At 37.5% G+C, this 12182-nt stretch overlaps 1 protein-coding gene across 9 annotated transcripts in view; it reads right to left on the reverse strand.

The window, feature by feature from the left end:
• Nucleotides 1-523: 523 nt before the first annotated feature.
• pbx3b (pre-B-cell leukemia homeobox 3b) overlaps nt 524-12182 on the reverse strand; it is an 87869-nt gene continuing 76210 nt past the window's right edge. For 4 of the 9 annotated variants that reach the window (XM_042729975.1, XM_042729978.1, XM_042729976.1 and 1 more), the window contains 5 exons: nt 10817-10982; nt 10169-10246; nt 9612-9724; nt 8567-8656; nt 524-2257 (listed from right to left, as the gene is read on the reverse strand). In XM_042729975.1, coding sequence (XP_042585909.1) covers nt 2168-2257; nt 8567-8656; nt 9612-9724; nt 10169-10246; nt 10817-10982 — 537 coding nt within the window. In that variant the 3' untranslated portion in view covers nt 524-2167. Of the gene's footprint in view, nt 2258-8566; nt 8657-9611; nt 9725-10168; nt 10247-10816; nt 10983-12182 lie in introns of those variants that run through there. The other 5 variants (XM_042729979.1, XM_042729980.1, XM_042729982.1 and 2 more) reach the window with 2 other exon arrangements.

The raw sequence follows: 12182 nt of genomic DNA on the forward strand, positions 1-12182 counted from the left end.
ATTTGGCCCCAACAGCCCTCACTATGCTAAAATCCCTCTCTTTCTCTTTGACAGAGAACAAGCCTGCGGGGGGAACCATGCTTTCTATGAGGGGACTGTCAATTCTTCTTAGAAGCTCTGTCATGCGCATGTGTGGCTTGCATAGACGTGTTCTAATGCATTTAAGATATTGGCGTATGATTGTCTAAGTAATGTGACACAAGCACTTGTGCTTTAGCAAAATGGGGTGTTGTGTTTAGTTCGGCGTGTGTGCTTGATTTGATACATGCGCTCTGGAGGAGAATAAATCTCTCACTTTGTTGAAATTGGCATGAAGAGGTATTCATGCAAATGAACAAGACTCTGGTTTTGATATGTGCATGGATACACAAGTATGTGCAATAACAGAAATACATAATAATACAATGCAACTCAAATCACCAACATGCTTGTGCTAATACTAAAGTAAATAAATGTCATGTCATTTCTTATTGTTATAATCACCTCAAGTGCACCTAAAACAAAGAAGGCAATATCAAAACAGTTTGTCATGAAAGGAAAACAGTTTATTCATGTTTGAAATTACACATAACTACCACAAGGAAGACTTTTCAGTCCAGGGTGTAGTCTGGTTAGAAAGAAACACGAAACATCTTTAATACATTAGAACCACTGCCACAAATAAATTTTGTATGACTTTTTTTTTTTTTTTTTTATTTTTTTTTTTTTATCAGTTTCAGAATCACATACGATACAAAAAAAGAGAAAGAAAGTTGGAACCCTGTCACACAGGGTTTTGAAATGTACAATTCACTGAAACCTCTATGCATTACAGGTTTTCTTTCTTTTTTTTTAATCATGGGTTTTTGTTTATTAATTTTTTTTATTTCTTTTTTGCATGAATTAGTAACAAGATGAGCAACATTCAAAATGTTCTTCAGTATTTACAACAGTTTTACTGTTTGGTGTTAATTTTATGATCGTATTTCCCCCTCCCTGTTCCAACACAAAATTCCCCTCCACCAGCCACTGTACTCGCCATACTCTCCGTGTTATTCGTATTATTAATATTATGGTTATTTTTTCTTTTTTTTCCTTTTTTAAAAGTTGCAACAAAGCAACTTAGTTTTCTTAGAAGGTTAAAATATACATTAGATTACATAAAGAGCGAGCAAGAGAGAGAGAGCGAGACAGAGAGAGCAAATTTCTACAAGATGGAACCGAATATAACAAAAGTAAAAAAATAAAAAAAAAGTATTTTAAAAAGACAAAAAAATGAATGACAGAAAGTAAAAGACAAAAACATGGTGGTGGTGATTTTGAGAGGTAGTCAGTGAGAGCACTATAAGCTAAAGAAATGTTTTTAAATCTATTGGTTTTCTATGATTTTCAATGAGGTAATAAAGCTGAGTATTTATTTGTGAGATGTATAAATACTCTATAGCTATGTCATATACAAGAACGTTTTTGAATTGATAATTGCCAAAAGAGCCAACAAGATGATCCATATTTCCTTTTCACATCTTCTACAATTCCTTTCCTTAATCGTAGTGGACTAAATATTGATTAGGTTTTGTGTTTTTCAAAAAAGACATTAATTGCCAGGTATTTCAAAAGTCACCCCCCAAAATGGAGTGGATTGCCTTCCATAGGTGGTCTTGTTTAAGTCATTGCTAGGTGTGATATTAATAAAAACTCAAAAAAAAAAAAATCAGCAATGAAGTCCCCAAGCTGCCTTCTGTAGCATTTAGCCCTGTTAAATGCATCGGTTAGCATCATATGAATATACTTTTGTATCAGTTGCATTCCTGCCCTAAAGCTTTGCCAACAGTTGGTTAGAACAATGGAAAGGGGTTATGACTGGTAATAAACTTAAAAGAAGAGGAAAAACCCTAATAACTCACATACATTTTGAGCTTGTACACTTCAAATGATAAAAGAAACCAAACACACTGGTTTAATATGATTGGAGGAGAGCTTGTTAGTAAAAACTGCAGTGGACTGATGTTACGGTTAAGAAATGTCCAGCTTCCAAAACACTGTGGAAAAGTACTGTGGATGATTCCGTGAGGATGTTTCTGGATTATCTGTGAGAGTCTATTCTGTGTCTCTGATTGGTCAGTCTGTGGTTTTGTAATTCTGTGATTGGTTGTCCACAGCTTGGGAAGGGGCCATGTCAATGAGGAGATCAGTTCGAGGTATCAGAGTGCACACTACCACCTCCTTCTGTAGGGGAGATAAAAGATGAAGTAGTAGCATCATCACACCACCCATTACCCTGAAACCAAAACAGGAAGAAAAAAAAATTCATTTCACAGTGAAAAAAACAAACAAAAACAAATACACTTTCATATATGTACACACACACTGGTGGGCATAGAGATTTGTTGCAATATTTTTTTTTTTTGTAAGAAGTCTCTTATGCACTTTATTTTATGCTTATGCCACATATTTTTATGCTGAAAACACTTTTTCAGCTTTTTTTTTTAAATGGAAACTGTGATACACTACCATTCAAAAGTAGAACTTGAAAGAAATTAAGAAATAAATACTTTTATTTAGCAAGGATGCATAAAGTTTATCAAAAGTGACAGTGAAGACATTTATAATGTTACAAAAAAGTATTTTATTTTATCAAATAAATGCTGCTCAATGAACTTTATATTCATTATAGAATCTTGAAGAAATTCATCAATTTTCACAAAAAAAAAAAATGTAAGCACCAAAAAGTGAGCACCTATATACAGTATATATATATATATTCATATATATATATATATATATATTATATATATATATATATATATATTCATAACATAAATATGTATATATTCATATATAATGAATAATCCAGATAGAATTTTGTTATTTAAAACAATTAAGATAATCTTTCCTAGTATTTCTAAAATTCACAGGAAGAGCGGGTGTTTATTTGTCTGCTTGCAGTGAAGTGTGTGTCCTAATCCTGGTGTGTACAAGTGAGTGAAGCATGCATACATATGCATACTAATGCATTAAGAAATTAATAAGAGAGCCTGTCTCCTCTGATCTACTGTCTGACATGCCGACGGCCATCTTGCCATGCTAAACCCACTTTGGCTTCTCCCTCTCTCGGTCCCTGCTTCCCTCGCTTTCAGAAAACAAATTCACATAAACGTTGTGGCCAATGGGAACGATTGCTGAAATCAATGTCTAATCAGATTTCAGCGGTGGGCCGACAGCTTGTCGCTCCATATTTTGATGTCAGTCAAGGGGAGGGAGGCTGGGTCGGGAGGGGGGAAGCCGGAAGGATGCTGAGTGGAAGCGACGGTGCAGGCCTTTCTTCCACCCTGCTCGCCTGAGCGCTCCCGACTCAATCGCCCGGCTCTCAGTGGAGACTAGCTTTAGCTGGATTTCTTCCCTCCAAAACAGTTAAATCTCTCACCTAAGTCAGTCCTCCCTCTCCATATCAACACAAAAAACGGTTAGAGGATGCCAGCGGTCCCAACTAGTAGGTCATGACAGGACCACAGAAAAAATACCCAATTATTTTTTGGTGACTATTTAAAAATATTTGATCAAAAAACAAAAAACAAAACAGTGAATTCAATCAAAAGCTGCAATATTAAATGTTTTATTACTCTGTAGAAGTCTGTAAAATTAAGCAGAAGCAAACCTGAGGAGATGCCCTCATTCTTGAAAACCACGAAGAAAACTACATAAGGTAAAGGAAAATGTCAGACTACATTAAATATAACTAAAAAGGATAAATATGGTGAATCAATGGCTTAATAATAAGTAAAATATAATTTATTAAAAAATAAATATGGTGAATCATTGCTTAGCATAATAAAATAATAATATTATTATTAATAATATTTATAACATTAATAATAATGATAATAATAATAAACATTCAACAAACAAACACATTATATACATATATAATAAATAAGTAATATGATGAGTAAATAAAATAATATTATTAAAAATTATTATAAGAAATAATAAATAAAATGATTGCAAATGGTGGACATGGCAAATCATTGGCTTCATAAATAAAAAAAAATTATACAAATAATTATACAAATAGTAACCATGGTGAATCACTGTTATATATTACAATAATAGTAAACAACAGCAACAATAATAATAACTATGCTTAATTTGAACTTTTTTGTACACTGAACATTTGAAGGAATTATCACTTCATGTGAAATCTGGATCCTGAAGCAATACTAGTTGAGAACTACTGCCGTATGCTGATTTGCTAATGAGGTGTTTGGTTTTCAAAACAATCTGTCTGTGTTTCTATATAAAAATCATGGGGAGATGTTTGTGCCTGTGCATGTGTGTGTGTGTGTTCATGTGTGTGTGTACGGGGACTGTTCAGTGGCGGAATTAGGAATTTGCTGATTTCGAGTTCCTGGAACAGGTCAATAAATAGATTGTGCTAGTCTCCTCCAGCCACAATGTCTGGACTGATCCTGAAACGCGAGCATTATGAGGAAGTCTGCTATACCCTGATGACATGGATCACTCGCATTCAGCCTGACACACATGCACACAAACACACACACAGGCACACGCACACACAAACACACACACACACACACACACACACACACACACACACACACACACACACACACACACACACACACACACACACACACACACACACACTTGTTGTAATGATAGAGTGAGTTCTGACTTGAGCAGTGGACCAGAGTGAGAGAGTGTGAAAGTGTGGCGTTTGAGCCTGTGAGAGGCTGACACTTCATCTGCACAGCTACAGGCCACAGAGGCTTCCAAACACACACACACACACAGCCATCTCCGCATTAGCCACAGATACACTGCCACATTTGGGCCCCACTGCTGTAAAAAAATCGGGCATACGTTTTGACTTATGACATTTATCGTTGTGTGCTTTGCTAGAGTTAATTCATGCAAATGGAGCTCTAACAGTCATCAGAAAGTACACATATGACAGCTCTGCTCTATTAATTACCTCACTGCAAATTATTCCTCCATCTGATTGCATCTGTTTCTCAATAGAAAGTGATTTATTTTGCTTAAGGAAAGCTCATGTGTCTTTTTTGATAATGTACAAGGGCAATTTGGACCGATAAATAAGCTGTTTTGTATCAGGAATATATAATAATCCTTAAAACACATTTTACTGGCTCATTTGATAATATAAATCGAGAAAATGCTCAATTGTTAAAAAAACTATAATTTACATGTTCCTATTTTATCAACTCACCAGCCAAAGTCTTGTCATTCAGCAGTTTTTTTTTTTAATTTTTTTTAGATTAATGTTTAAAGCTAACACATCTAAGTTTATGTTTTCATAAACAATTCCTCAACAAGCAAGGTAACAGATATAACATCTAAACCTGCGTTTAGCTCAAGGAAGATTTATGTCTGTATTTCTCTCACCCTCTCTCTCTCTCATCAAATAAATGAGTCTTTACTCTGATGGTTTCATATTACGCAGTGTATGGTTAAAAAAAAAAAAAAAAAAACATCATATCAAACCTCATCAAGGAAGATAAAATTCATGCCTGCAGACGGCTGCAGGCAATCATACTTTCATATTTCATCATGTTGATAAGGATATTGCAAATTCTTTGAAGCATTGCAAAACAGGCAAACAGAGGCAAGACATGCTAGTAAAAGCCTTTTCATCTTGCCACGTTATAGGTTACAGTAATAGGAACTGTTTACACAGGCAACAAACTGACTTAATATATTTCTGAATCTCATTTTCCTCTCACCACTCCCAAATACTTGAGCCACTTGAGCTTTTACTGAGCAGAGCATTTATTCCCGTGTTAAAAAGTTGTCATATTTTCCACTTTATGCATATTATGGGACAGATACTCATGTCATCTTCTGAATCATCACTCTGTTTGTCGTGGAGTTTGGAATTATGGTGATTCCTACTGATTTATGTTATAATAACTATATGTATTTTTCTAGGGCTGGGCAAGTTAACGTGTTATCACGTTAACGCATTAATTAATTAACGCCAACAATTATTTTATCGCACATTTAAGCAGTGTTTTCATTTATTTATTATTATTACGAAGGTCCGTCGCTCACCAGCTCTGAATATACATACAGACAGACCATGGGTCACAGGAGGGGTGGAATGTTGATCAGTACTGGCTTGGGACAGGTGTCATCACACGTCTCAACCAATGAGAGCATTTGGGATGGGTCTAAGACTGCAGCAGGGCTCACAGGAACGCTCCTGATAAAATTATTTAGGCTAATCATCTACATTCACAAGCCACCGTTCACTGTTATTTTTAACAGAAGAGACTGCAACAAGCTCGTAATCACGAATTCATAAGTGGGAAACAGGAAGTTTCCGATAGCACATGGAGACAGCAGATTAGCGCTCTCACTCAGCACAATGGAGTGCATAGTTTTGTTAACTTTGTGGTTTATTATTTTAAGTTGTTTGGGACGCAGTAAAACACAGCCCTCTCACATTATATTGCTATACAGATCTATCACTTTTGCCGCTAAGAAATGTACATGCAATCAAGCTGCACGTATCAGAAGTTCCGCACTCTGGCATTTTTAGTGCTCACACTACATGCGTACCGTGCCTGAGCCCAACTGAACCGTGCTCTGGCCCACCTCTTCAAACCGAGCCAGGGACAGCTAAATGAACCATGCATGGAGTGATCACACTAGTCCAACAACTGTTGTCCGCACTCTGTTGAATTGGGTTCCGCGGGTCCCGCAGGTCCCACGATAATCCCGCGAAAGTGCAGGTTCCTTCTACAAGGAAGGTGCCTGTTATAATGTTATGATTGAGGCCCTGGACTCTGAGCATAACTTGTTTTTCTATAACAAACTATAAAATATTTTCTATAAAAACATTAATGCCCTGGCAGTGAAAAATAGCTTTGGTTTAATATTTAATTTGATTACATTAATGTTTAAGTTGAGATTTACAAGAAATATTTTAACTGGTACTATGTAAAAGGAATACTGCAGTAAAAAAGCACATTATTTGTTTAAAGTGTTTGCAAACAAAATGTTATTGCACTTTTGTTCAAATTGCAGTACTTTTAAATGAAAAAAGTGTGCAATACACTACTTTTGAATTCATTATTGAATTTTGTGCATAAAAATGCTATAATGCGATTAATCACGATTAAAAAATTAATTGTTGCCCAACATTAGTATTTGCACATTACAGATTAACATCATTTGTTTGTAAATGTTAACATAAAATGTTGGTGTTTATGTGCCCTTGTTAGGGCTGCACAATTAATCGAATTCGATTGTCAGTAAAGCCGGTTCTGTAATCAGTAGTAAATCTCCATCACGTGCTTTCAGATGGAGCAGCATTTACTACACAGAGCCGTAGTTCATTGACAAGCTATGCAAAATCACGTTCATAATCGCAAACGATATAATCGTGCGATTATGAAAGCTGTTTGAGTACATTGAACTACAACTCTGTGTAGTCAATGCTGCTCCATCTGAAAGCATGTGAAAATACCACATTTAATAACATGTTTTTACTTCACACTTACTTTATAACGTCAGATGAGTGTTTGAAATAAATCCTTCTGTGAGATGATGTGGTTTCTTATACAGAATAAGGCACGTAACATATTTCATAGTATTCTAAGCATTGATAAAATCTATGTCGATTAGCATTGCATTCTTATATACTTTATTATAATAAAAAATATAATAAGACGAACTCAGATAAACCATATATTGTCGTAGTTCTGTGTTTATTAGTCAAGCTGAATCAATGAAAGCAGTTAAATCTGCTGTTTATTCAACAACAGCATTAGGGACTGCATGGATTTCTTTTGCGAGGCGTATTTGGAGTTTCAGCATGAGAGTGCCCTCTGGCCTTCAGATGGAGATTTACTGCTGATCACAGAACTGTGCTTCCCTGAAAGATATGCATGACAATCGCAGCTTCTGCCTTATCGCGATTTATCGCCTTTGCAATTTAATATCGATTAATCATGCAGCCCTAGCCCATGGCACATAATTTTGTTAAATAAAGAAAATTCTTAACAACAAATTAATACTTATTCAACAACAATGCATTAATTTGTTTAAAAGTGTAAAAATGTTCTAATAATGTTGTTCTTCTGAACTTCATATTCATCAAATAATCCTAAAAATCATGGTTTCCAAAAAGTTATTAATCAGCACATACTGTTATCAACACTGAAAAGAATGGTTTCTTGAGCATCAAATCAGCACGGAATGATTTCTGAAAGGTCATGTGACACTGAAGTAATGGCTGCTTAAAATACAGCTTTGCCACAACAAGAATTAATTACATTTTAAACATATTAAATTAGAAAGCAGCTATGTTATGTTGTAATAATATTTCATGATTAATCAAACAAATGTATCCTTGGTGAGCATAAGAGACTTCTTTCGAAACCTTAAAAAAATAGACCTCAAACTCTTGAATGGCAATGTATAACAATTTTCATTCGAAAAGGCTTGAGTTAGATTAGCTCTATAATGTTAGGATGCGTGTAGTATCTTTATAATTGTTTAATTCGGTGGCACTTCAGTCATGGCTGACTGAGACTGTACTTACATTCAAGCCATGTGGACTATACATGGGATTCACCCCCAGGGCATCATTGTATCCTGCCGTCTGACTGATAACATGGCGCAGGGTATCCACCTGCAGAGGACACAACAGGAAGTCAAGCTTGTCAACATTCTGCGTTACAGAAACACATGCAAAAATCAACACAGTGATGCATGGTGATAACAGACAAAGGCAATGGTGTTTAAACTAAAAATTTGATGGCTTTGTGGTTTACTAAATGAATCATACTATAATGGAAAATGCAGCTGAATGAAGTTAGGGATACATATGTGGTTTAATGCAACATTTAGGACAACATGTGCGTTTCCTCTCTCTATTGCTTTCTGGCAAAGATTACTCTATTTCCAGGCTCGAAACACAAAATCACAGAAAGAAGGAATGAAATAGTTTTGATTTGGAATTTACTACAAAACACAGTAATATTCACACATGACAACAGTTGGAGGAGAATACAGTATGTAACACATTATCAGAGCATGAGCAGATCTGAGAAATGTTCAGTACACATTAACTCTTCATCTCTCTCCTTCAAATGGTGTCTTTTAACATGAGGACAAAATGAGCTTATGTGAACATGGAAAATTGGGATAATCATGATGAAAAGGGGACAGAAAAGGATATAGAGGTTTGGAGGAAAGAACAGTACCATACAACCAATACTAACCCAAGAGCTCAAGTCAGAGCCAAATGCATTCACAACATAAACTACAAAATGGGGTCTGCTCCAGGATCAATATACTAGCATAATGCTGTAAATAATGAGTCTCTAGTCAGACGGGCCTCTTATGGGCTGTGATATGGTAATTTAGTTGGGGGTCCAGACTGGAAATGTGAAAGATCCATCCATGTCCAGACTACAGTCATCATTAATCTTCCATGACTATAATGAAGCTAATTGTTAAGGGGGTGATCAAATCTGTATCACTGTCTATATGTTGAGGGGGAGGGAGTCTTTTTAATGTGGATGGTAGGCTAGCTGACAGGTCTGCTCTGGTTCACAGCCCCAGTTCCTGTGCGTAGCGCCTACCTGTGACTGCACATTGGCTCCGACTTGTGCCCCTTGGTAAGAATCCCCATTCAGATTCTGCATGCTCATGAACATGTCCCCCGAGTTTGGGAGGTTAAAAGAACCTGACGAACCTAGAAAGGAAAGATGTAAGGAGCTGAATAACGAGAGGATGAGAAAGAGAAAGAGAGGCTTTCATAGACTCACACATACACCAATGTGTGGAAGGACATATGTGCACCACACGCCACGCTAGGAAGTGATGCTCGGAAAGCAAGCAACAAAAGGAGAGTAAAAGAAACAAGGAAGAAATGAAAGGATAGGATAGGGATGGGGATGGGGATGGGGATGACGGCTAGGTTGCATTACATCTCTAGAAGGGCACATGGGGGTCACCAAAAATGTCAAAACAATGGGGGGAAATCACATAAAAAAGGACAAAGATGGTTTATGGAGTTGGAAGTCTAAGTTTTCCACAGGGGTTCACACCTATTCCTACTCTAGTGGACTAGTTCATAAAGGGAATTATATGCCAATGAAAAGAAGGACAAAAAGAAGCTTATGGAAAAGGCCAGTACCAGTGAACATGTTGGTTAATAGAGTGTTTTTGTTCTCTGCAGAGTCCAGCTGAAATTCTTCATCTTTCATCTGGAATCCTGGGTGCAAGAAAAAGGGGACCCCTTAAAAATTGCTTACCCACAACTCCTCAGGGTCTAAGCCATGTCTTTATCACAGTCAAATCTTCTGCTTATTATGTCTGAAGAGCATCAATTTAAGGTAGACACTGTATCATTCTGCTAATCAAATATTCATTATTATTTCATACTACACATTTCTTCAAGAGTGTAACATGCTCCGAGCAAGAGATTTCCATCAATTCACAGCGGGGGTAACGCTGTCACATATTTATGGATAGAAAGGGAGGACAATGGGTAAGGATTATCTCTTTTACCCCCACCAGTACCAACACCCTCCCACCCCTCAAAACTACAAACATATTCAGCATGTGCAACCCGCTCACACAGTTTCTGCTTGACTTTGCTCGTCTCGTTCAGCATGTATAGTCTCAGAGGCAGGAGAGTGAGGCTCATCCCCAGGCTGAGACCTCTCACTGTCACAGCAGCCATCCGGCATGCCAGAGGGAGCAGAAGTTCAGAAGGGACCAAGCTGGAATTGGGGATGGCTGGTTGGTTTTGGGGGCTCGTCTGGGATGAATGCAAGCTTACCGGAGTTGGGTGTGGTGGGTGAGTTGGTCTGACTATTCTGGACGGCGGCAGCTGCTGCATGCGCGGCAGTCACGGCTGTCTTAGCGGCATACAGGTTGGCCTCCTCTTGGAACTTGCCAATGTTTTTTTTGTAGCGGATCCTCTTGTTGCCGAACCAGTTGGATACCTGAGGGAGAGACGGAAAGAAAAGGAAAGAGGGGAGAAAAAAAGAGGAGGGGGCGTCAGACGTCAATGCAGACGAGGCAGAGTGATTGTTTCAAGATGTCATGTTTGGGTCCATCAAGTCCACAGTCCCCAGCCTCCCACAGTAATATCCGCTGGGCATGCAGACTAATTAAGCGATTATCACACAGGGCTTGTGCGTTATTGTGGATGGAGGCGTGACATGCTCTCTTTGTCTCTAGACTAAACCAACACACAAGGGGCTGCTCGTCTTGTGGCAAAATTTGGATCAGTGTTGTTCTTATGGAATCAGGTAGCTAGTGCCAAATATGAAGGTGTTATAGTTCGTTATAAGGCTAACAGAGATCTTACAAAAAAGTGTTTGTTCTGGTCCCTGGCCCCATTTAATAAATGAATACATTCTCAATAAGAGTTTTAACATAACTCTTTCTTTTGTTTTTACTTTCACTACCTTTCTTTAAGGTAAATTGGATCCATTCGGTTCCCTTCATTTCAAAGGCAAGGCTTTTATGCACCTTAATAACACTAATGTTCTTTTCTTTTGCATAAAACCACTTTTGTGCTCCTGCCTTAAGACAAATAATAGACATAATAATAACCACAACTCAGATAGTACACCTAAAAGCAGCCGCACCGCCTCAACGCAATACATTAATAATTACAATAATGCTAATTTTACTAAAAACAGCAGCCAGGAAACAATAAGATCTGGGTCACATGGGGGTGGTAGATGTGCAAATGCTAGCACTGCATAATTGTGGAATAATAAAGAGATTAAGGGTTGTTTCTTAATAGCCCTATAAATTACGGTGGCCTGTCGCCGTGGCGATCTCTCCTGCCGTATTCCGGCTCTGGCTGGACTGGAGGACCAGAGAGCCTCAGCCCCTTAATGATGCTTTATTTAATTTCCACCTCTCTGCTTCCATTTTAATATCTCCAGCAGCCCGAGCCACACTACGCTACAGCGGCTGAATTTACATGACATCAGATCATTTCTACCCCCACCATGCCTCTGCGCTTCTAAATCTTTAATATCTAGGCAATTAAAATTAATGACCATTCGGCTGAAGCCACCACCGTTGGCAGGTTTTTGCCTTAACATCAATTGTTTGATGGGTTTACCTAGAGGTTAAACTAACAAGCAAGGTTTAATTGGAAGCAATGAAAGCACTAGCCGTCATCC

The sequence above is a fragment of the Cyprinus carpio genome, chromosome B8 (assembly GCF_018340385.1).
Source record: "Cyprinus carpio isolate SPL01 chromosome B8, ASM1834038v1, whole genome shotgun sequence".
NCBI lineage: Eukaryota > Metazoa > Chordata > Actinopteri > Cypriniformes > Cyprinidae > Cyprinus > Cyprinus carpio.